Source organism: Sceloporus occidentalis, unplaced genomic scaffold, assembly GCF_023333645.1.
Source record: "Sceloporus occidentalis isolate IW3139 unplaced genomic scaffold, rSceOcc1.0.p SCAF_45, whole genome shotgun sequence".
Taxonomy (NCBI): domain Eukaryota; kingdom Metazoa; phylum Chordata; class Lepidosauria; order Squamata; family Phrynosomatidae; genus Sceloporus; species Sceloporus occidentalis.
The window spans coordinates 7,589,865-7,616,210 of NW_028317025.1; the positions used below are offsets into that span (position 1 = coordinate 7,589,865).

At 42.0% G+C, this 26,346-nt stretch overlaps 1 protein-coding gene across 1 annotated transcript; it reads left to right on the top strand.

The window, feature by feature from the left end:
* Positions 1-563: 563 nt before the first annotated feature.
* Positions 564-20,437, top strand: LOC149289539 (KN motif and ankyrin repeat domain-containing protein 3-like). Its single transcript, XM_089490620.1, has 10 exons — positions 564-600; positions 2,272-4,221; positions 8,815-8,914; positions 12,996-13,241; positions 14,376-14,463; positions 16,273-16,492; positions 19,193-19,335; positions 19,543-19,743; positions 20,107-20,205; positions 20,408-20,437. Exons 1-10 carry the CDS (start codon positions 564-566, stop codon positions 20,435-20,437), a joined length of 3,114 nt encoding a protein of 1,037 aa, XP_089346746.1.
* Positions 20,438-26,346: the final 5,909 nt, after the last annotated feature.

The following is a 26,346-nucleotide window of genomic DNA, read 5'->3' on the forward strand; positions in this document are numbered from 1 at the left end:
GTAAATTTAATTAGCTGGCTTAAAAAATTCCAAGTTAAAAACCTAAATTGTACATGTCCCAGATGTGACCTTTAGCTCCAAAATAACCTTTAAAAAATATTAAAAGTTTATTTTTATGAGCAAATTCAAAATTTGCTGCTGCTGCTGCTGTGCTACCTTTGTAGTGAGTTATGAAAGGGAGTACTGTATGACAAAATTAGTAATATTTCAGAAAAAAGGGAAAATATAAACCTTGGTCAACATATATATCTAGACAAAGTTGCACTAATTTAATTGAGTGGTTCTCTGACACTTTTTGGGTTGCAAGAGATATTAGACATGATTATGCTGTGCAGACACATTTTACCAGGCCTTGTAATGTAAGATTGCACCAGAATGTAATGTTTGGGTTCTAGTGTTTCGGTTAATTAATAATAATTAATAAATATTAATCTTCTAATTGGTATCTCATATTAAAGAAAATCATAATATATTGTGTGATGAAACGCTTTGTTTTTACAGACAACCAGTACAACGGCACTGTCTTACTGAAAACGCCTTGGACATTCAATCTTCGTTCTACAATGGCCCAGTCAATACATATCAATCAGAACCTCCCAGGTAAAAACAACAGAAATAATGGAATTCAAATATATATATATATATATATATATATACATACATACATACATACATACATGTTTTGTACCAGACATGAAAAATTGAAGGTGCAACCTTCTATTTTTGTGTAAAATGTATATGGGAGCCCATTTTGGAGGGACGCCTGTCACGCACAGCGTATAATAGGACCTGTAATCAGGTAGAACAGCATGTGCAAGTCCAATAGACAGATCACAAGAGTCCAGTACAGAATAGCCGATGAGCAAGCCAAGGTCAGGAAGCCGGAAGTCAGGATCGTTGCAGGGTAAGCCGAGGTCAGGAAGCCAGAAGTCAGAATCGTCGTGAGGGAAGCCAGAGTCAAACGCCAGGAAAACAGGAACAGGAACAGGAACAAGCCGAGTCGGTAACAGGAAATCAAACAGGAACGCTTACTGAGGAGTAGACACTATACAAGATAGGTACGACCATCAGAAGGCAAGGCTGGAAGGTTTCTGAGGCTCTTAAATAGGCAGAGGAAGTCTAGGCACCAATTAACGTTCTCCCGCCAAAAATTCAAAGTGCCGTTACGTCACTTCCGGTCCACGGCCATTTTGGGATTGGCGAGAACGTAAAATTCTAAAAGGAGCGGTAGTACCGGCTGGCGCCACTAGGTGGCGTGCAGAGGAACGTGTGCACGCGGCAGGTCCGGACCTGGCTCTGGTAGGTGGCGGCTGCCGTGTGGAGTTGCGGGGTCTTCCCCATCCTCGCGGCGTTGGAAGCTGTCTCGCGGAGGCGGGAGGTCTCCCTCTTCTCCGCGGCGGCTGAGGCTGCTGTGCTGAGGCGGGGGGTCTCCCCCTTCTCCGCGGTGGCTGCAGCTGCTGACCCGAGGCGGGAGGTCTCCCTCTCTTCCGCGGCGGTTGAAGCTGCTGCGGCAAGGCGGGGGGTCTCCCCCTTCTCCGTGGCGGCTGCAGATCCGAGGACCCGGAGGAACCGGCAGCCAGGTACGTGACAACACCAATGCATTTTATGTTTTGCAAATTAGTACATACATTCATTATTTGTTTGCGTTAAAAAAATAGATTTCTGTCTCATGTTTCTCCTCATCCTGGCAGCCTCTACTGAAAGTTGGTAACTTAAATAAAGCAACGATAATATTTTTGTTTGTTTTAAGAAAATCTTCAGCATATTAAAAGCTCATTTTTACAATTAAAAGCCTCTTTACTTACCTGTTGTTGCTTGCTTCCTCCTCTCCCCCTTTTCCCTGTTCTTCGTACAGAAGCCTACTCTGTCCTTTAAGTGCTGTCAGATCCTCACTTGACAACACTTTACTGTCACTTTAAGTACACTTCCTAAGTAACACTCTCATTAATGTCAATGAGAGTAGATACAGAACATTTGTAAGGAGCGTACCTACATATGCACCCTGCTCACACTTCCTGTTTTCAGTAGCCTTATCTGAGAGGAGGGGGAAAATAACTACAATTACTTAAGAATAAACCCACCAATTTCTGTGCAAAACTGATTCATCTATACTGTATAAATATATTTTGGGACTAGACTATCCCTATCGCATTTTATTATTTTTATGATGGGATGTATTGGAAGCAGGAACATACACTGTCTCATCAAGGAAGACAAATTACTGTCCACTATGGCTGTCACAAATAATGATTATTTTAATCTTTTTAACAGATTTAGGAGGCCCCTTTCTGTATCAGGACCAGGATGAGAAGTCCTCATATTCTGTGGAAACTCCATACGGTTTCCAGTTGGACTTGGATTTCTTGAAATATGTTGATGATATTCAAAGTGGTCAGACTTTAAAGAAGGTGTCTGCCAACCGTAAACCAAGGGTGCCACGCCTGTCCACGTCATCATTAAGAAGCCCATCATGCCACACTGGTGGGTGGACATCGACAGAGTCTCTTACCTCCAGTGAGGACGGGAGATTAGGTTCTGTATTCTTCCAAAGAGTTAGAACACAATCTGGCTCCTCTGATATTAAGGAACCTTTGAGTTTGCAAAAATCCAATCCAGTTTCTCCTACACCCACTATTAACCTGTTGCCTCCTCCCTCACCAAAATCACTCTTAAGGAACCACCATGTTGAGAAGACGCTGGTAGAGACCAGCAAGAGACTTGAACAAGAACAACTAATTTCCTCTCTAGATGTGCAGGGAAGGTCCTGCCCATCTTCAAATCTCTCCAAGCTTAGTGTTGCTAGCACAAGTTCACCAAATCTTTCTCAACAAAGCAGAAGTGGTGAACGCCATGGCATTCTGAGCCCAAGCTTCTCAGGATCCATAAGAATCAGCCCAGTAAATTCTGGTAGAAGTACTCCTGCTGCAAGCATTTCATCCACTCATTTACAGTTTGTTCGAGAACAAATGGCTGCTGCTCTGAGGCAGCTAAAAGATCTAGAAGAGCAAGTAAAAGCCATTCCGGTGTTGGAGATGAAGATTTCTACCCTAGAGAGAGAAAAACAACAGCTTCTTGCTGATCTGGAGAAGAGACATGAAGTAGGAATTGGGGGACACTTTAGTGTTGTTAATTTTGAGGAAGCTGACTCAGACAAAAACCTAGACAATATTTCTGAGCAACAAATGGAGATTGATGGTGGCAAGACTAGACCAAGTAAAATAGCAGAGCTGAAACGGCTTACAGAAAAGCTAAGTGTTACAGAAAGAAATGCAAAGAACACTAAGTGTGGAACTGACCAAACATTTTCAAATCCCCCAAAAGTGATGGAAAGGCGGTGGAAATCAATAGGTGTTGGGGAGGAGCGAGACATCAATGATGTTGTTTTTTACTATAAGTCAGAGAAAGAAATCCAAGAAGTTGCTGTTGGTTGTCAAATAGAAACTCACGATGTTGGGGTGTGGGTGATGGAATCTTTGTTAGGACTAACTTGTGAGGCAGAGAAGGAGATTGAATTGCTTCAACACACAATAGATCATCAAAAAGGAGTCATCTGTATTTTAGAAGGACACCTGAAAAATGCAACACATGAACTCGAAGAGTTGAGAGTGGCTGTTTGCTCCAGAACTAGAAAAAACATGGTGGACAAACAGGTTACAGCCCAACCACAAACACAGGAAGCGTATTCAGAAACAAAGGTGACAATGCTGAGCCAGGCTTCTGGAGAAAATGTAAAAATGATTGATGCAGGAGTTAACTGTTCTTTTGACATATCTGTCACTGGATTGAGCTGCCTTTCACAAGCAGGAGATGTTGCAGTGAGCACAGAATTTATGTTAGGATATCAAGAGAAAAGTACTTGGGATAATTTGGAAGGAACTTCTGAAGCACATTCCAATTTGATAGCCACTGCAATAGAAACTATAAATCAGCCAATGCTTGACATGATTTCAAAACCGAAATGTAAAAGGACTTTGTTGGCAGAAGACAAGGTTGGTGTTGCTAACAATAGCCAGGATATCGTGAAGCATGTTGAGACGTGTGATAAGGCTCAGGATAGAATTACAGTGGAAGAAAATGTCATAGCTGTAGGCTCATCCATCCAAGTGGAAGATGAACAGTGTATAATTAAGCAGGATTCTGCTAAAGTGTCAGAGAAGAGTGCAAGTCACAATGAAGAGGTTGTAGATGGGAGTAGGGACCTGGCCAGTTTGGTAAAACATGGTAAGTTATTTTTGCGAAGATTGATTTTATCACTTTTGAAGTGGGGGGGGGGGTTGTGCAAAGGAAAATAAATTAAAGTTCATGTTTTATGTTCACTGCACATGTTTCTAAATTTTTATACACTATGTTGGAAAAGCTAAACAGTTCCCAAAAATCTAACTTCTTTCCAAAATATTTACTTTACTTTATGTAGATAATGATGTATGTATAGTTAAAATATCACCTTCTTGAGTTTATGAAATAGTTTGTAGAAATAAGGCTTTGTGGTGCTAATGGATGGCTGTTAACATTTTGCACAGCAGAAATAATCATGTAAACTGGGATTTTGGTTTGTTTATGTCAAACAACATTTTGAACACCTTGTTTTAACCGTGGGAGATTTATGATCCCTATATAAGAGCGCTTACGTCTCTTCCATACCATGACTGAGGTAATTATGTACATTACACTGTGACATGCAATAATCATACACTTACAAACAGGCCCGGACTGGGACAAAAATAGGCCCGGGCATTTAAGCCTGAGCAGCCCATTTTTATTTATTTATTTATTGTTAAAGCCCACCCTTCATGTACCATCTTTGCATTTACTCACTCATTCACACAAATCATTAACACATTCATTAATGCAGTCTCACAAATTATTCAAGCAATTCATCCACACATGAATTCATTAATTGTCATACGCATTCACACAATTCATCCACACATTTATTCATTCATTCTCATATGCATTCACACTACCCCCTCTTCCCATCTTATCTGCCCCTTTTCACTATGTACCCCCTCTCACTATCTTACCCCCCCCTTCTCCCTCCCTACTTACTTACCTTGTTGCCGGAGCAAGCAGCAACTGCGACCGGGCCCGCGGCAGGGCCGGATTGACTTAGGGGCTGATGGAGCTGCAGCTCCAGGCCCCTACCTTAAAATAGGCCCAGTCAGGACCTGATTTAGGCCCGCCGCAACTGCGACCGAGTCCGCCACTCTAAGGGGCCGGGAAGCCCCCACCAGAGCCGGCCATAGGGGTCTGCGGCCGCACAGGGCTTAAATTAAAACATCGGGGGTTTTTTTTTACTTTATTTAACATCCTCCATGTTAAATAAAGTTAAAAAAAACAACTTTATTTAACATGGAAAAAAAAACCAACAAAAAACCCCCCGATGTTTTAATTTAAACCCTGTGCGGCCGCACACTCGTAAGGCCGGCCCCTTAGAGTGGCGGACCCGGTCGCAGTTGCGGCGGGCTTAAGGGGCAGGTGCCCCTTATGCCCTGCGTTAATGCGGCCGCATAGGCCCAGTCAGTCCGGTCCTGACTGGGCCTATTTTAAGGTAGGGGCCTGGAGCTGCAGCTCCATCAGCCTCTAAGTCAATGCGGCCCGGCCCACCTGCTTACGAAGGTTCTCACGAAGATTCTGTCCTTTTAATGTCATTTATTTTTCAAGTCTAGCAATATTTTTTTCTACTTCCCATTAAATTTTGTGTTAACCATATTATTATTTTACTATAAATAGTAATACTTTACATAAAGTGAGTGTCAGGGCTTGTGTGAGCGGAGCACAGCGCAGAGAGACACCAGAGATGAGGGATAGTCAGTGAAGGAAACAAACGCAAAGAATGCCAAAAGTACTCCAAACAATTTATTTTACCAGATCCAGATGGCTTGGATAAGCAGTGTAGAATCATACAATAGTCCAGATAACGTAGCCAAGGTCAAGGGTAGGAGACTGTCACAAAGTTCATAAACAAGACAAGGTCAAAATAGCCAGGGAATCCTCAGAGAAATGGATATAAAGCGAAGCAAATATCCCCATACAGGGAACAAGGCACAGCTTGCTTAAGGAGCAAGCACTGTTTGAGCAGTGCTGGGGGTTTATATAGCGCTGCTAGGTTTTGACTCCTCCTGGTCCTAGAGAGCCTCCCCCTCGCATTATCTACTCTTAGGCTAGGTTTCCACTTGTTTTTTTTTTGCTAAAAACGCCCATAAAAACGCCAATAGCGCCACCTGGCGTTTTTTTAGTGAAAAAACGCTGCAGCCAGATGTTAGCTGTTCTTCAATAGGAAATCGCAGAATGCCATATCCACTTGGCGTTTTTCTGTCTGGTGTTTTTTCAGTCCTCTTTGGCGTTTTTCTGCTTTTTTGGGCTCTTTGGCAGTTTTTCAAAATCGCAGCATGTTGACACTCTGGCGTTTTTTGCAAGGAAATCTTGGCGTTTTTCTCCACTAGAAGTCTATGGGAGAGAACAAACGCCATGAAAAAGCCATGTGGGTTTTATGCCTTGGCGTTTTTTATGGCGTTTTTTCCACAGTTACAATGCAGAGGATGGACCCAGTATCTGTGTGTCCTACGAGAAATAGGCTGGAAACAAACAGTTTCACACAAAACAAAGTTCATATTGAATTCTACACCATTTGGAACAAACATGCCATTACAAACAAACATACGCAACGCATCAACTGGATCCTGCGTGGCAAACGCAAACAATTTGCACCATCATTTGGGGCCAATCTTCCTAGAGGAGCAGACATTCGGAATAAAGCATGCCTTACAAACCACAGAAAAGTGACAAAAGGGTCCGCCGGGGCGTTTAAGTAGAACTCTACCAAGTAAATGACATCAGGGGGCAGATACTTGCCATTTATCCTAATCCCTTTTTTAGCTGGGTGAAACTTCTAACTTGTAAAGGCTGGAAAAACTGCCTAAGGTCAAAAAAAGCAATTTCCACAGAAAGGCTAAAACGCCAGAAAAAACTCCAGAAAAAAACACCAAAACGCAGGAAAATGCAGTGGCAGTTTTCGTGGCGTTTTACATCAAGAAAAAAAACGCAGGACAAAAACCCAAGTGGAAACCTAGCCTTAGAGTGGAGCTGTCCATCTTTAGTATTCGCCGCCTTTGGCCCTGCCTCCTTCAAGGAAGATATGCCATCAGGTACCAGGACACGCCCCCCCCGCCATCAGCAACTGGACTGCGCTCGCTTTCCGTGAGGTGAGCTTCACTAGAAGCTGGGGATGCAGCCTTTTCCGCAACCGTGTGGTCCCCCAACGGAGAACCGGCCGCCTGGGTCTCGATGCAGCCCGCGGAGAGCTCCTAGTCTGGCGGTTTGGTAAGTCAGGGGCCTGACAGTGAGTTTGGGACAGGTTTAAAAGGTTTTCACTGTTTTTTTTTTTATTAGTATCATATTAAAAATAAATATTGCTCTGTTTTACTCTTAAAACGGTTCTAATTGTGCACAATATACAGTATTTGCTCGATTATAAGACAAGGTTTTTTTTTTTTTTTAGAGCAAATGCTCTGAAAAATACCCCTCGTCTTATAATCAGGGTCAAATAGGTCTGACTATGAGACGACTAAGATCCAGATCCCCCCCCCGCCCCGCGATTCGTGCAGACAACTTCCGCTGCAGCAGGAAGGAGGTGTGGCTAGCAGCGGGGGTTGTCTGCGTCCATCGCGCAGACCTTCCCCGGCTGTCAGAGATCAGAGTTCCCCGACTGAGCACCGGAAGGTCATGTCACGCCGGTGAACATTCATAGAAGCCCAAGACGGAAGTGCCGGCAGCAGCGGAGGTTGCCTGTGCGCATCGCGCAGACATTCACCGGCTACCACAGAGGAGGATCCAGGTCCCCTACAGCGCTGCGGGGGATCTGGATCGTAGTCTTATAATCAGACCTCCAATAGAGGTCTGACTATAAGACGGCCTTGAATATAAGAGGTATTTTTCAGAGCATTATTTTTTTGGATTAATGGCTCTAGTTTTTAAAGATAAGAGATGTGGGAGAGAATAGAGAAAATATATACCATATAGTAGTAACCCTGATCATATAGCTTAAAAATGATCCCGCTCTTAACCCCCTTTCTTGCGATTCCCTCGAGTTTTAATTGGTACATATATCTTTTGTTATTTTTATATATTAATATTTGAAAATGTATTAAAGATTATGAGAAAAGAAAAAAGTTTGGCAGCTCCACATTTTGGGTGAGCACCATAAAATTACCCACTTGTACTCATACACAGCAACTGCTCTATAGGATAGTTACTAAGGCAGAGCAACAAAATATGATGATGTATCCCAGAGCTCAACAGTATGGATGACTCCACAGAAGCGGTGGCTGGAGGCAGCCAAAATAGGGCAGAGCTGGAAAAGGTTGAAAAGCCAGCTGTGTCAAAGTTAGTTTAGCAGTAAGAGTGTGGAGAATAGACTGGACTGAGGTGGGAGCCAAACTAAACACCACTCTCTCCTCCCAGATACCAAAAGCTTGCTTCTTCTGGTAATCAACTGTCATACCTGGAGCATCATGGACAGGTCCAAATGCACACATTTTTATAATTAATATATTTGAGAAAACATGAGGCTAATTTTTAGTTAAGGCACCTCAAGTCCAATATGCACACTTTTTAATGAAGTTAAACACAGGTCATGTAGTTTTACACACAAATAATTTACACCTACTTTCTATATATCTTACAATAAGTTAAAAAAAAACAGAGTATTAAATAACACTGGGTAATATTAAATAAGTGATATTAATATTACTAATATTAGTACTATTATCATTTTAATACCTAATTTATATATTTTCCTTCTCATATTTTTTCTAGGTACACTGAAATCTATCATGAAAAACAAGGATGGCGCATCCCAAAGTCAGATAAACAGAGAGAAAAAAAGTCTACAGTTTGTTGGCATTCTAAATGGAGAGTAGGTGTAAAATTAACCCCCTAAAATTGCAAACTCTATCTATGATCTATGAGTATTTGTGGCTTGATTCCCTAACAATGTAAAAAAAAATCTTATGGAAAAAGCCATGTCTGTATTTTAAACAATCTATGCTTCTTACTAAACTATAAGAGTTATTAGTTGCTTTCAAAGATACACAAGTGTCTAGTCATATAGATGGCACCAGGTATGATTTAAAAACGAATTCTGATTTTAAAGTTGCATATGTCATAGAAACATAGAATTTGACTGCAGATAAGAACCATTCGGCCCATCTAGTCTGCATTTTTTTTGGAGATTTTCAAAATTTGGGTGCTGATGTAACTAATTGGAATGTCTACATAGAAAATTGGCAAAATGTCAGGCTCATATGTTCGTAAAAAGAACCTCTGCTTCAGGTTTTCATTATGCCATCTATGAGGTGTCTGGTATTAATTGTGACTTTTTTTTCCTGGGCACATATTTCAGTGCTATTATTTTGAAAATACCTGCCTTTTTAAAGTACAAATTAAAATATAATGAAAATAAATAATATGAAGCCCTTTGATGTCACCATGACATCATCAGGTTCTAAATACAAGGCAGATTATCAACTGGATCTCTAATCATGTTGCACTGAGAACAGCACAAAATAAATTAAAAAGTAAATTAAAAATGAAAAAGTGTATCTGTTACCCCAAATCTAAAACGAAGTGTATGTGTGTTTGTTTATTTTCACTCTGGCTATCCTTATATTATCTTTGATAATATTTAACTTCTTCCAATAGCCTCTCATTTTCACCTTCTGTCTGTTTGATGGTTGATAACAGTTATTTCTTGTGTTTCTCCTCCTGAAGTTGGAGAACTGCTTGGGAAAAACTTTAGTAACGTCAAAATACCAATCCCTTGTCTGCAGTCTGTTGTTTCTTTCGTCTGCCAATTCAAATCAGATAATTCCCACTGGTGCAGCCACTTTAATGATTCATTGCCTCCTTGAACTCATGTGCCTCAATACAGGGCCCTCTGTATAAGCCTTTTGTATAGGCAGGGCCGGCCTTAGGGGTGTGCGACCTGTGCGGCCGCACAGGGCGCCATGGCAACAGGGGCGCCTGCCCGGGTCTTAAATTAAAACATCGGGGGTTTTTTTGTTTTGTTTTTTTTAAGTTTATTTAACATCCTCCATGTTAAATAAAGTTTTTTTTAACTTTATTTAACATGGAGGATGTTAAATAAAGTTAAAACAAACATAAAAAACAAACAATGTATTAATTTAAGTCCTGGGCAGGGGCGCCGAGCAGTCGCTCGTGAAGTTTTCAGCAACCGCTCGGCGACCCTCACTCTCCGTGACTCCGTTGTGGTGCCGGCGTTTCACGCTCAGCTGTGAAGTGCACACCGCGGCAGAACGGGAAGACGGACGCCTCCCGCTCCCACCACAGGACTCAACAAGGTAAGTAAGGTTAATAAGGAGGGGGGAGGCAGTGAGAAGGGGCCTCCCCCCCTCCTCACTGCCTTCCCCCCGCTGCCCCTTCTCACTATCTACCACCTCTGCCCCTTCTCACTATCTACCACCTCTGCCCCTTCTCACTGCCTCACTGATACTTTTGTTCAACACAAGCTTTGTATACAGTTCATCAAGGTGAATGTTCAAACATATAAAATCCACCTACCAGAATCATATGCATTCCAGGCGGCAAATATTGTGACATTTATCATATAGCAGATGTTTTTGCAGACTTAACCTTCTGCAATAAACTGCAGTTTCTTCAACTGCGTGCCACCACAGCTTGGGTAATTCCAGGGTATGCACAGGGCCCATAACACTGGGGTTTCCGCATCTGCTTTTGCACTCGCGAGCACCCATGCAGCAATTCACTTGGTTCATGCCTTCTGCCCACCAACCATATTGGTGCTTTACCTTAATTTTCCACCACATGCGACAAAACCCTGTTAGTCGAGGGCTGTAAATGTCACTTCTAGGCAGGGACGGGCTGATTCTACATTAAACGGCCGCGCAGCCGCCCCCATTTAAGTGGCCGATTCGGCCACGCCAGGGCCGTCTTTAATACCTGCAGCATCCGCGGTGTGCCGGCCGAACTGGCCGGCATACCGAGATGCCATTGCAGCCGATGTGGCTGTGAGTCCTAAAGTGGCGGTAAGACACGCTGCCGCTGGCCGCTTTAAAATCATTAAGCGGCCAGCGTGCCTCCACAGCACAGTGCCGCCCAGTGTCCTGTTCCGTGTGACTCCGCCCCCTTGAGCGGCACGTCACATCGTCAATGTGATGGGCCGCTCAAGGGGGCGGAGTCACACGGAACAGTTCCTCGTGACAGGTAGAAGAGCACGTTGGAGGACATCAGCAGTGAAGGATGGCAGCAAAAACGTAAGTATTAAAAAACTAAAAAAAATGGGGTGCATTGGGACAACAATTAAATAAAAATAGGGGTGGGTAGGGGGTATAAGTACACAACAGGGTGGTTGGGGCACCACATAAATCAATACACAAAGGTGGGTGGCTGGGTTCAATATATATATATATAGATATTGAAGGGTGTTGGGGCACAAATCCACATGGGGCAATATACAAGGGTGTGGGGGAAATACATTAAAACCAAAGGGGGGCTGGCTGGGGCATCAATACACAAGGGGGAAAAAAATAAACAGCAAACCAGTGTGGAAAGCATTTTGGATGTGGGTGTCAGTGTGGCAGAGCCTGTCCTGGTGTGTGTGTGTTTGGCTGTCTGTGTGGCAGAGCCTGTCCTGGTGTGTGTGTGTGTGTGTGTGTGTGTTTGGGTGTGGCAGAGCCTGTCCTGGTTAGTGTGTGTGTGTGGGTGTTGATGTGGCAGAGCCTGTCCTGGTGTCTGTGTGTTTGGCTGTCTGTGTGGCAGGGCCTGTTCTGGTGTGTGTGTTTGGCTGTCTGTGTGGCAGGGCCTGTCCTGGTGTGTGTGTGTTTGGGTGTCGGTGTGGCAGAGCCTGTCCTGGTGTGTGTGTCTGGGTGTCGGTGTGGCAGAGCCTGTCCTGGTGTGTGTGTCTGGGTGTCGGTGTGGCAGAGCCTGTCCTGGTGTGTGTGTCTGGTTGTCAGTGTGGCACAGCCTGTCCTAGTATCTGTGTGGCAGAGCCTGTCCTGGTGTGTGTGTTTGGGTGTCTGTGTTGCCTGTACTGGTGTCCGGGGCGGGCTGTTTGGGGCCAAAATTGGCTCACGCTGGGCTGTTTGGGGACAAAGTTGGCTCACTCTGGACTGTAATTTGTTAATGTTATCTTGGTGCTGGTCGGGTTCTATGTGGGCAATGTGGACACCAGGGCTGGCTTTGGGGGTGTGCATCCTGTGATCTATGCCTGTAATTTAGGGGTTTTATCTATACTTTTAATGCTCAGTTGTCATGTGATTTCCAGTTGATCTGTACCTGCAAAGCTGGGTTTGTGTGTTATTCTGTTGATATGCTGTTGATCTGCTATGCTTCCATACATTATTTATGTATAAGGGACTCTGGGGATGATTACAGGGGAGAGGACCTCACAATGTCACAGTAGGGTCAGGAGGAGGGAAGACTGTACTGACTCTCACAGTCTTCCCCTAATCAATGGTCAGTGTGGCAGGGGCCCAAGGAAATGCCTAGGGTCCAATTTTTCCATATTTTAATTTTTTTTGTTACAAAGATTAGCTGTTTTTTAATGTATTAAACATAAATTATTTTACTCCCAGTCCCATCACATTACATCAATATGCGTTAGAAAATCAGAAAAAGATGGGCATGGATTGTGTGCTGATTCGGTGGCGCAACGGGCCACTTGACTAGACTTGCCCCCCAGGCCTTAGGCTGCCAGCCCTCCCCTGCTTCTAGTATTCTTTAGCACAGTCCTCTAGGTCAATAAGGCTCAGGATCACCAATTTGCAGCAAACTGATCTGTGCATTTGTAAATAAAACACACACATAGCCCAAAACAAAATCATAAAATCAAAGTCTAGCCCTGTCTTGCTTTATACTTTGCTGTGGGAAGCGGGGGGGGGGGGTGAGTCTTCTAAGCAGTTATCTAAAAAATGTAAAAAAGAGAACGGTTATCTAAGATTTTGTATTTTAATCCTTAGATACGAGAGTACGTCAAGTGAAGATTCCAGTGACAATGAAGGGGGTAGCTCATCTGACAAAGTATATGAAGATAGTTCAGACAGTGAGGAAATGATGTATGTTGAAACATCTGAGGAAGAAATTAATGTGAATGACAATGATCTTGATGTAGAAAACTGTACGGAGGAAGAGATGACAAAAGAGGGGAAAGAGAAGAACAAGAAAGAACAGGATAAAAAGCCATCCCATAAGGACACCAAGGAGAAGTGAGTAAACTGCAATGAAACATTTGTGCCTTTAGAGTGTGAAGCTATATAAATAAATGATAAATAAATATGCCTGCTTTCATCCCTTAAGAACCAGCGCTGTTTTATGCTATAGGACCAGAGCAATTTTTGTGTCTTTCTTCAACCGTCATTTCCCTATTTCTCATTTAGTGTACCCACAATAATTATATTTTTTGGGACTCCTTTTTAAAAATAAATATATTATTCGTCTATATAATTTTTTCTGAAAACAATAAAAAAAAGGGGGAAGGGCTTAAAAAATTATTCATAGTTCTAAAATACCAACAATATAATCTTTTACTTGCCCAGGTTTGAAATGCACCGTATATTCATATTTTCAATTATGTTTTTAACCTCCCACTTGAATCTAACTAATAAGCCATCACACTAGCTACCCAATATATACCACACATTACATATCAAAAATAAACTTCTTAAAAAAAATGTTTAAACCTGGGTCTTGGGACCCTGGGAGTCACTTTTTCTCACTGCTTGAAAGGCAGTGCTTGCAAGCTTTGCCTTTGTCATCTGTGTCAGTGAATGTGATAATTTTGTCTTGCTTTTTAATGATCACAGAGTGTATTTCCTTACTTTTTCCATTGTTCACATTAGCCTGCTTATAGTATAACTATAGTTGTCTGCATACTCATTTCCTCATTTTCCTTATGGACTGGTCACAACATAAAGTTATTAAACCTACCATGAGAAAGGCAAAACCTATTTTCTAAGGATTTGCATGATTATTCCTCCCTCTGTCATGGTATATCTCCCCAACCAAGTTACCAATTATTTATTGGTTAAGACAGCCTTTGTGTGGTGGTTACTTCATAACATGATGCCAACTGCCACAGGCGGCCACTTATCACAGCTTCCATGCTTTTAGCTTTATAACAAAATATCTCCAAAACGGTTACACTGATTTGAAGAAAAAAAAACAACCTATACGGTTTCAGTAGATAAATGTAACTAGATTCAGTAGATAAATGTACGTACGCTAAAAGATGCGTGGCTGGGTAGGTATGAAGTAGTGTAAATGTCTTCTTGCTGTCAGCTCCTGTAAACATTGTCATTGTTCTAATTGCTGTAGGATAATAGGATGTTTATATCTTACAGCATAGGTCTAAGTGTGAAGATAATAGAAGCCTCCACGGTTGTTAATGCGAATTTACCAAACTCCAGTCCCATGAAATCCAAAGAGGTTGTAAGTAACTTTCATTAATAGAGAGCATCCCTTAAAGGGTTAGTCATCTGACCTAAATAACTACATTTTCTATATGTTCATACACTCCAGCAACCAGCAAAAAAAAACATTCTACAATCCCTGTTATTATTAACAATCTTAAGCAAATCTCCGGACACTTTTTGAATTCCCATCATTTAGTCATCATTGTCATGTTTTCCACACCACAAGCAGTATGGAGTAGGAGTCAAGGTGTATGTGTTATAATTTTGGCCAAGATAAAGGTAAAATATGGCATTGTCTGACAAACCAGATAATACAATATATCAGTGGCGGCTGGTGGGTAATTCCAATGGGGGGTTCACAATATATACATTTTGAAAATGAAATGTACATTTACTACTTAATGTACAGGTTAAAATACATTTCCCTAAATTAACCCTGAAGACCCCATCAACCATAACTGCCCCTAAGTTAACCCTAAACACCCCATCAACCATAACTGCCCCTAAATTAACCCAAAAGACCCCATTAAACATAAATGCCCCTAAATTAACCCTAAAGACCCTATTAACCATAACTGCCCCTAAATTAACCCCCGCCTCCCCTAACTTTCAGCAGCCCAAATATTAATTTTATACTCACAGTTAGATCAGTTGCTGAGCAGTGTGGTCGCTATCAGGAAAGGGGCAGGGCCAATCTTTAGAGTGACTGCAGGGATTGCAGTCAGACAACAGGGAGGGTGGGGAGACTCCAGGCTGGGCGGGGAGTGTGGTGGTCGGGAGCTGATGGCTGGGAGCTCCTCCCCTGATCGCACAGCTTTTACTCTGCGAACAGAGATCAAATGGGCAGCTCAGACAGCGCTTTAGCAAGCGCAGCAGCATTTGAGCCAAATAGGGTCTCTTCCTATCGCACATGTGATAGGCATAGGCAGGCTACATCAGAGGACAGGAGGCTTCATGGCACGTGAACCCCAAAGAGCAAAGGGGAAAAAAAATGCAAAATTCATCAAAAATCCATTTTAATCTAAATGGAGTTTTGATGAAGTTTGCAATTTTTTTTTCCTTTTGCGCTTAGGGGTCCACGTGCGCATGTGCTCCTATGGAGGAGCCTCTACTGCAATATATATATATATAATGTGATACTTTTGGTGGAACGTCCACTTAAAATTAGATTAAAAATTTGTGTTAGAGTGTGTGTTATTGTACCTAGGGTGACCACATATCCCTGATCGCCTGGGATAGTCCTGCAATCGGACTTTCAGTCCCGGGTCCCGGGCAGCCTCAGAGAATGAGAATGAAGAAGGTCTCAGCCAATCAGGAGAGACTTCTCAACTCTCCTGATTGGCTGAGAGTTCAGAAGCCTCTCCTGATAGGCAGAGTCCCTCTTTCACACCAAGCTCAGTGTAAGCTGCAGCTAGCACCAGGTATTTGTGTGTATGTGACTCTGTGTAATGTCTGGTAATGAAGGGGTTAATTCTTTCTTCTCATGTCTGGTAATAGAGAGGTTAATTACCTGAAACTGTTCATATCTGGTAATAATTGTATGTATACTATATAAATATATAATTTCATCTAAAATCAACATGGTTCAAAATACATACATCTGTGTGTGTACTCTCATCCACTTTATAGTGTGTCCCTGAATGGCAGAAATAAAACGTGGTCACCCTTATTGTACCTGTGGATTATAATAGAATTTAAAATTGACAGTGATCAGCATCTCCATCCAGCTTTTCCTCATTTGGATAAATATGTTTACTTTAAAACACTTTGTTACCCAAATGTGGTTTTATGTTACATCTACGACATGTCTGTTATTTCTTTTCAGCTTTCCAGCTATCATTTGGTCCAACAAGAATGGTTCAGAGTATCCAGCCAGAAATCATCTGTGGCTGAAAAAGTGTCCTCCTATCTGCAGGCTTTCCATGATCTCTCAAAAGAGATGCTCAGCCATGTGGTAAACCTCACAGATGGAAATGGGAATACAGCCCTTCACTACAGTGTTTCCCACTCAAACTTCTGTATCGTTCAGCTGCTGCTTGAAACTGGTAAATTATATTAAAAAAAAAATATTACTGTGGGTTGGAAATATGTCTATGGCCTGCCCAGTGGCGGATCTACCGGGGTCGCAGGGGTCGCGACTGCGACCGGGCCCCGGCGGCTGGGGGGCCCAAGCCAAGGGACCGCCCGAAATCTTTTTTAAGTTTTTTTTTTTTAAATAAGGCAGGGGCGTCCAACATGCGGCCCGCGGGCCAAATGCGGCCCGCGAGACCTCGAAGTGCGGCCTGCGTAAGATCGGCAGCCAGGGCAACCGATCTTACACGAGCCGCACCTCAAGCCCTGCTACTTACTTGTGGGAGGGTCTTCTGGACAGCACAGAGGAAGCGGAGTTCACGTGACATCCTACTTCCTCTGTGCTTTAGCAGAGAAGGCAGAGGGAGGCCGCGCCCCCTGCTGAAGTCTGTGAGCGGCATCGAGGGAGCTGCAGTGCAGGTAAGGGGGTGGGGAGGGTGTTTGAATGAGTGTGTGTGTGATTGAGGGAATTAATGTGTGAATTAATGATTATATGAATAAATGTGTGTGTGTGTGTGTGTGTGTGTGTGTGATAGCATGGATGTGTAAGTGCTGGAACCTAGGCATGATGGGACTGTGATTGCTGTTAGCAATCACACTCCTATCATGCCAAGTCAGCCAGTACATGCTGAAACCTGGCCAGCTGCCCCCCTTGTGTAGTGATGCTGCCAGCAGTATGGGGTCTGCACTTACAGCCACCCTGTACCAGCATGTACTGGCTGACTTGGCATGATAGGAGTGTGATTGCTAACAGCTAACAGCAATCACAGTCCCATAATGCCTAGGTTCCAGCATTTACTGGATGGATGTGTTAAGTGCTGGAACCTAGGCATGATGGGACTGTGATTGCTGTTAGCAATCACACTCCTATCATGCCAAGTCAGCCAGTACATGCTGAAACCTGGCTAGCTGCCCCCCTTGTGTATTGATGCTGCCAGCAGTATGGGGTCTGCACATCACTTACAGCCATCCTGTACCAGCGTGTATTGGCTGACTTGGCATGATAGGAGTGTGATTGCTAACAGCAATCAGAGTCCCATCATGCCTAGGTTCCAGCATTTACTGGATGGATGTGTAAGTGCTGGAACCTAAGCATGATGGGACTGTGACTACTGTTAGCAATCACACTCCTATCATGCCAAGTCAGCCAGTACATGCTGAAACCTGGCCAGCTGCCCCCCTTGTGTAGTGATGCTGCCAGCAGTATGGGGTCTGCACTTACAGCCACCCTGTACCAGCATGTACTGGCTGACTTGGCATGATAGGAGTGTGATTGCTAACAGCTAACAGCAATCACAGTCCCATAATGCCTAGGTTCCAGCATTTACTGGATGGATGTGTAAGTGCTGGAACCTAGGCATGATGGGACTGTGATTGCTGTTAGCAATCACACTCCTATCATGCCAAGTCAGCCAGTACATGCTGAAACCTAGCTAGCTGCCCCCCTTGTGTAGTGATGCTGCCAGCAGTATGGGGTCTGCACATCACTTACAGCCACCCTGTACCAGCATGTACTGGCTGACTTGGCATGATAGGAGTGTGATTGCTAACAGCAATCACAGCGAGCACAGTCTCGTCATGCCTAGGTACCAGCATTTACACTCCTATCATGCCAAGTCATATTGCTAATTTTGTCCAATTGTGTGTTACCTACTTTTATTAAACATGTGAGTTTTTATTATTATTTTTAAAGGTGGGGGTCATTTTCGGTTTTGGCTAAGTGAACCCTGAATGTTTTGGTCCAGAATTTTCATTTTAGTTCATCCCTAGAATAAATCTAGGGAATCCTGAATTTGTAGTCGCAAAACTTTCAAGGCCCAGAAATCAGTGAGAGGAAGAGTAAAAGTTTTGTGTCATTTTACTTTATTTTAATCTGCATATTTTATTAAAGGCCATATTTTTTGTCACAGTGAAAAATGAGTGCAGCCCGCGCACGTATACAATTCTGATGAAGTGGCCCACTGCAGAAAAAACTTGGACACCCCTGGATTATGCCCTTTGTACATGCGCCCCTTTTTCTTAGATTTTTTTACAGATATGATTCAATATGTAAATTGAATTTGTTGAATTAGTTGAAAAAAAATTGTTGGGTAAAAATCATGTTTTTTGGGGGGGCCCTTAACAGATTCTCGCACCCGGGCCCTGAGGCGTCTAGTTACGCCCCTGGGCCTGCCTCTAATGTCACAGGAATCCAAACCAGTGTTTCACATTATATTTTTTAATTTTGAACAAATAGTGACCCTGAGCCAATTGTAGAATTTGAAAGATTTACATTTTCCATCCCACTGTATTTTCTCTTGCATCTGATAACCCTTATGCATATATTAATTCCTCTCTAGTACACTTTATCCATTTCAACATCCACAGGTCCCCTTTCCTGCCTGCTTGTACCATAACACCTCCTTCTAAACGTTCCCTTCTTACAAAACGGGAAGCTAAAAATGCTAAATTATGTGACTGCATAAGACTTTTTTTTACAAAACAAAACAAAAAAAATTCTACTGCGGATTCAGCTCAACATTTAGCCTTTTGAACTGGTACGATTTATTGGTTCCTTTCTTACCCCTATACTAATTTATATTAGTTTTGTCACTCCACCACTTTAATTGTTGAACATACTAATTCCTTATTGTTTAACCCATAGGTTAAAGTCTGTTTTTTTTTTCTCCGTCTAGGAGTCTGTAATGTTGATCGTCAGAATAAGGCAGGTTACACGGCCATAATGTTAGCGGCTCTGGCAGCTGTGGAAAAGCAAGAGGACATGGAAATTGTTTCTCGGCTGTTCAGTCTGGGAAATGTCAATGCCAAAGCAAGCCAGGTGACTTTTTTTTTTTTTTTTATAAACTTCATTTGGCTTTAGTTAGGAGGGTTTCAGAAGCAGCCCCAATGGTTATAGGTTGTTTGAACAAAGCAAAAAAATACAACATATTACATATACTACAAGCAGGACAGGCCGAGAACTGTGATTTTTTTGCTTATCTTCTACATCACTATACTATACTATACTATCTTTCTCTTGTTTCAGGCTGGTCAGACAGCACTGATGCTAGCAGTGAGCCACGGAAGGCAGGAAATGGTACAAGCATTACTTTCAAGTGGAGCCGATGTAAACCTTCAGGATGATGAGGGATCGACAGCACTGATGTGTGCCAGTGAACATGGGCGCTCAGAGATTGTTAAATTGTTATTAGCACAAGCTGGATGTGATGTTACCATTACTGATAATGTAAATATTAAGATCATTGTAATCCACTGTAATGGATCTCACAATACAAAAACATTATCACTATAATGTTTAATTTTAGAGTGTATGTCATTAAAAAATGACAGAACACAATGATCTGGTTGACTGACAAACGAGATTTAAGTCCAAACTAATATTTTAGAATGTAGCTCTCCATTTGCTTCTTGGCTCAGCTGTTTGCTTTTATTAGAATTATTGTAGGCTAGTTCAGCTTAAAAGAAAAAAAATCTGAACCTGTCTAAAACACTGACAACCAAAACCTTAATTTTCTGGAATCATCCTGGCTGATTACGAAGGGTTCAAATCTCTTTGGCGGTTAAAACAATGCTTTGGTCTTTTCTCCAGGATGGGAGTAATGCATTGTCTATAGCTCTGGAGGCTGGACAGAATGAAATTGCGATGTTACTCTATGCACATATGAATTTCTCCAAGCCACAATCACTGGTAAGTGGGTGATGAATAAAAATAGTATTGATATCAGCCAACATAAGAGGAAAATGTTAGTTGTTGAACAAGTGTTAAAAAGTGGAAAAAATAACTACCTTCTCACCTTCACTCACAGTACAGTTAGCAGGGTCTATCTGTTGCTCCCATGTGTGATCTAGGTCTTATGTCTCATAGTCTCTCTTCCCTTCTGTTGTTGTAGCAAGAATGTATCCCTATATTCACTAGATGAGCACCATGACCCATTCATAAGTTTGTTTAGCTGCTAAGGACTAGGGAGGACCCAAAAAGTATGTTGGTGCTATTATTAGGGAGGGTTATTTATTAGCTGCATAGAAATTACAAAGGAAAATCTCCCCCTCACCCATGGATGCGAAGACCTTTAGAGATCGACCCATGAGGACCGTCATAAACCTCTCAGGTCTGAAAGGCCACTCTCCTATTAGGATGGAGACATCACTTTTCATGCATGTGTATGCATGGGCGTAGGAACCGGGGGGGACGGGGGGGGATAGATCCCCCCAGTAACTCATGCGGGGGGACCCATAATTAAGAAATCCCCCCCAGGGCCAGGGCAACCGATCTTACACGATCCGCACCTCAAGCCCTGCTACTTACCTGTGGGAGGGTCTTCTGTACTGCACAGAGGAACCGGAACCCAGCAGAGTTCACGTGACATTACATCACATCCTCTGTGCAGTACCAGAGAACGCAGAGGGAGGCCGCGCCCTCTGCTGAAGACTGTGAGCGGCATCGAGGAGCTGCAGTGCAGGTAAGGGGGTGGGGAGGGTGTTTGAATAAGTATGCCTGATTGAGGGAATGAATCTGTGAATGAATGAGTGTGTGTGTGATAGAATGGATGTGTAAGTGCTGGAACCTAGGCATGATTGGACTGTGATTGATGTTAGCAATCACACTCCTATCATGCCAAGTCAGCCAGTACATGCTGAAACCTAGCTAGCTGCCCCCCTTGTGTATTGATGCTGCCAGCAGTATGGGGTCTGCACATCACTTACAGCCACCCTTTACCAGCATGTACTGGCTGACTTGGCATGATAGGAGTGTGATTGCTAACAGCAATCACAGTCCCATCATGCCTAGGTTACAGCATTTACTGGTTGGATGTGTAAGTGCTGGAACCTAGGCATGATGGGACTGTGATTGCTGTTAGCAATCACACTCCTATCATGCCAAGTCAGCCAGTACATGCTGAAACCTAGCTAGCTGCCCCCCTTGTGTATTGATGCTGCCAGCAGTATGGGGTCTGCACATCACTTACAGCCACCCTGTACCAGCATGTACTGGCTGACTTGGCATGATAGGAGTGTGATTGCTAACAGCAATCACAGTCCCATCATGCCTAGGTTACAGCATTTACTGGTTGGATGTGTAAGTGCAGGAACCTAGGCATGATGGGACTGTGATTGCTGTTAGCAATCACACTCCTATTATGCCAAGTCAGCCAGTACATGCTGAAACATAGCTAGCTGCCCCCCTTGTGTATTGATGCTGCCAGCAGTATGGGGTCTGCACATCACTTACAGCCACCCTGTACCAGAATGTACTGGCTGCCTGGGTATGATAGGCATGCCAAGTCATATTGCTAATTTTTTTTGTCCAATTGTGGTGTGTTACCTACTTTTATTAAAAATTTGAGTTTTTATTATTATTTTTAAAGGTGGGGGGTCATTTTCGGTTTTGGCTAAGTGAACCGTGAATGTTTTGGTCCAGAATTTTCATTTTGGTGCATCCCTAGAATAAATAGAACTATTTCATTTTTAATTATCCTGAGTCCTGAATTTGTAGTCACAAAACTTTCTAGGCCCAGAAATCAGTGAGAGGAAAAGTAAAGGTTTTGTGTTATTTACTTTATTTTAATCTGCATATTTTATTAAAGGCCATATTTTCTCACAGTGAAAAATGAGTGTGGCCCGCGCACGTATACAATTCTGATGAAGTGGCCCACTGCAGAAAAACCTTGGACACCCCTGGGGTAGACAGTGAGAAGGGGGGGTAGGGAGAGGGTAGCTAGTGAGAAGGGGGGGGTAGGGAGAGGGTAGCTAGTGAGAAGGGGGGGTAGGGAGAGGGTAGCTAGTGTGAAGGGGGTGGTAGGGAGAGGGTAGCTAGTGAGAAGGGGGCGATAGGGAGAGGGTAGCTAGTGAGAAGGGAGGGTAGAGAGAGGGTAGCTAGTGTGAAGGGAGGGTAGGGAGGGGTGTAGATAGTAAGAAAGTGTGAGAGGGGGTAGATAGTGTGAGAAAGTGGGGATCTGATGGGGGAAAATGCTGTCCCCCCCAGATTTTTAGGGGTTCCTACGCCCATGTGTGTGTGTAGCATGAACCCCCTCAGAACCCCCTAATCTGTAGCTACAGACCTAAGCAAAGCCTCATTGTGACTAAGGAAGTTTGTTGGTAAAGAATATCTCAAAATGCTTAAATGAGTTTAAAACAACCAAACCTAACAGAGCAACAAATCAGCACACAACCAGCAAATACTATTTAAAGGCACCTATCTGAGGCATAAATATTGGGAATTCTTTCACACTATATGGCCATATATTGCTTAGCCTGCCACTCTCTTGCAATTCAACCCCTTCAGTATAGGATTATTTTTACACTACAGGACAGCAGATATTTCCATGTTTTTACTATGTCTATTTACCTATTTTACTCGATCAATGTACCCACACAAATTCTATTTTTTTCAGCTCAAGTAGGGCTTTCTGTTGAAACAATATTCATAAATGTAAGGCATTATTTTGTATATATAAAATTAAAAAAATGTATATAAATTATACACAGAGCCAATGGAAAAAATACCCAAAATATAATAAAATGCCATGATTTGTAATTTACCCTATATGCCTAGGATTTTCATAGGATTTTCATCTATTTTGTCTGTTATAAGACAAATAGTTGTACACCCTTTTTTTCTTTTCAAACTTTTTTTTCTTTCAAATTTTATTGGGACTAACTTAAATAGTGGTCACAGATATCCAAACTACCCCATAACAGTATATGTTATTGTAAAGAAGACAACCCATGGTATTGACAATTTTTAGAGCAGTCATTTTACCTCCAATCTCTTTCAAATTACCGTACCTGGGAACTCTCCGGGTTTGACCCGGATGACTCACAGTGAAGCCCCCCTTGTCACCCCAATCCAAAGCGGGATCTTGACACACCCCGCTCCCTGGCCATGTCCCCTTTAAATGGAGGTGTTTTCTTTGACGCCCTCAAGAACACCCCTGACGTCATCAGGAATGCCCACTGGTGTCAGTGGGCAATCCTTGCCGCAAGGGAAGGCTCCATGTAGCCAGAGTTCAAAAGTTCCCAGGTATGCAAATTACCCTTCCTGAATTACTATATTTTTTCCTAAAAAAGTAGTCAACAAAGCGTATTATTGTATAGTATGACTTTTCATTTTTTAGGTAACTGAAGAGCATTATAAGGGATGGGAAAGGGATTTTTAAAAATGTCCTTGCCAGTGTCAAAACTTCATTTTGTGAAATATGCCCTACGTCACAGGTCATTACAGGGTTAAAGCCCCCTCTTGACAATGTTAATGTGTCACTCACGTGGTTGGTGGGGTGCTTAACCCTACGGTCTGGTCAGAACCTGCAAAAAAAAAAGCATATATAATCAGATTTTGGGGTACTGTTGCAATTATTATGTACATATTAGAAAAAGCAAGGAATCGGAGCACACACAGCAAGTTCTATGTAAAAGCACCTATCTGAGGCATGAATATTGGTGATGTCATTAAGTTATATGGTCACATATTGCTTACCCCACCACCATGTCAAAGCCCAGTTTCGGTGATTCCTATTTAATCCTAACATGGCTGTATTGCTTACCATGGAGCACAATCAGTGGGACTGCAGTTCCTTATAACGAACTAGCAGAAGGCCAATATGGACAGTGCTGTAGTTGAGAGAAAAGAGAGTATCTTAGCCAAACATATGAGAATCACACAGTCATCATTATCACATGACTAGTAACTTATTGAGAATGTTTCCAAGGTGCCCAATAGATTAATATGTTTATTAAGATCCTGTGACTCTCATATGCTTGGTCCAGAGCCAGGCTTTCTTTTCTATCCCTATCATCTCTAATACAAAATAACATTCTTTTTTAACTTAAGCACAAAGAGTTAATTCTGCATGCAAGCAAAACATGATATCAATGGGAGTATGTCCTGTCACTGATTGACAACTTAATCAGCCAATTGATGGCAGGAAGGTGTTCCCCTTGAAATCAATGGGAAGACTGTACACAAAAGCAGCACTAAACAGACCCGGCCAGCATGCAACAGCAAGGATCTGACTAGAGGTGAGTACATAACGTGCAGGGAGATCCATTGAGACATCGGGCAGGGAATTTAGCTGGTGGGAAAAGGGGCAAATGCATTTGGGGGTTTCTGCATAATCTTCTCATGCGGTTCAAAAGTGGAACACATGAAAAATCTAAAAGGGACAAGGCAGCTATCGTATGCATTAAACAGCAGATAAAAGTGCAAGGAATTTTTTTTATCTGTGGAACCTACCTGATTTTGTGTCACATTAGACTTTCTTTAAAAATAATACAATTAAGTAAAAAAAAAAAACTAGTTTTCCATGAATATCTTAAATAGCTAGTAAAGTGTAAGCTGTTTATAATATTTTCCCCTGTATCTATCTATCTGTCTGATGCTTACAGTGCCATTTATGCTTAACATTTCAATTAATTATGTTGTGCATCCTACACAGTATAAAAACAGCCTTTTCTCCTCTCTTTTGGCAGGATTCAGACGTGACGGCATTGAGTAAATCCGCAAGTATGTCTGTGAAGTCAGAATAGAAAATGTGAAACTGGAATATTTAATGTCTTTTTTATAGCACAAATACATTTTGTATTCTATGTATCTCTTGTTATAGAACAAAGCACATTATACAACATCCATTTAGAGAACAATACCACTAATACTCACTTCTACAATGTACTTTTTTAGTATGTAGGCAAGGCCAGCTTTAATCATGTTTGCTTTCATGTTGAAAAGGGCTGAAGACCATGTTGTACCTGTATCTGAGAGACAACACGTATTAAATTGGCAGCATTTAAGTACAAGTTCAGAACCACTGTTTTAATTTTAAGATAAAATGTTGTATTTTCTATACTAACACCTTAAATATATATATATATATATATATATATATATTAATGCCCCATATAAAAAAAAAAATTATTTATGTGAGCAGATAACTATTTCAACATTGTTTTGTGTTTGTTTTTACTAATAAAGAAACACATTGGTTTTATGATGTTAATCTTGGAAATATGTATTCTTCCTAATCCCAACTAAGATGAACATGTTCTAATATTGTTTAAATGGACGTAACCCTTGGGTATTAACATTACTGGGCCCAAACCTTTTGGATGTTGACCACATCTGGAGATACTTAAAATACATTAAGGCAGACATGACAGAGTTCAATGCAGCTCACAATACACATTTCCCTGTAGCATCCCAAGTTTAAATTCTGGAATAGCGAGATACTGGACACAACTGATCTATACAACCTGTCTTTGTCATCCGTGAGAATTGGGGACCTGTAAAAGCATCTGGAAATGCATGCAAACAATATAATGTAACTTAATTTTTTTAACTCCATTTAGTAGAATAAATCAACTCTTAATCAGTTTATGATTAAGTGCCTAGCGCAGAACACATCAAGGGTGTCTGGCTCTGTCTCCTTTTGTCTAAGAATAAAGAGAATTATAGTAGTTCCATAATGTTTACTTATAAAAGTAGTATAAGTGTATTACTGAAACACAACTCTGGAACAGTATTTCAAGAAATGACATGACATGACATATACAGTTCAGTACCCTGTCCCAGCTACCACATTTGTGAACAATATCATATTGTATTATGTATTTATTTTGTGCTTTACAAAACTATGAAGTCACCAAAACTTGATAAAGACCTCATCGTGAGGTCGAAACATTGTTGTCCTTCTCCTTCAATAAATCTGCCTATGGAACCCTTGAGTACCTGGAGCCTTTTTCTATTTTTACAAAACTATGAGGCATTGCTAGCAGTGTACGTGAATTACTGAAACGTAACCCAGGAACAGCATTTGAAGTAATGACTTTTAATTTTAAA

Excerpts from the sequence above, each read along its gene's own strand:
- LOC149289539 (XM_089490620.1), top strand. The coding sequence starts at position 564 with ATGGCCCAGTCAATACATATCAATCAGAACCTCCCAG. Across the intron at positions 601-2,271 it reads TATCAATCAGAACCTCCCAG|ATTTAGGAGGCCCCTTTCTG; the intron begins GTAAAAACAACA and ends TCTTTTTAACAG. Across the intron at positions 20,206-20,407 it reads TCTCCAAGCCACAATCACTG|CAAGAATGTATCCCTATATT; the intron begins GTAAGTGGGTGA and ends CTGTTGTTGTAG.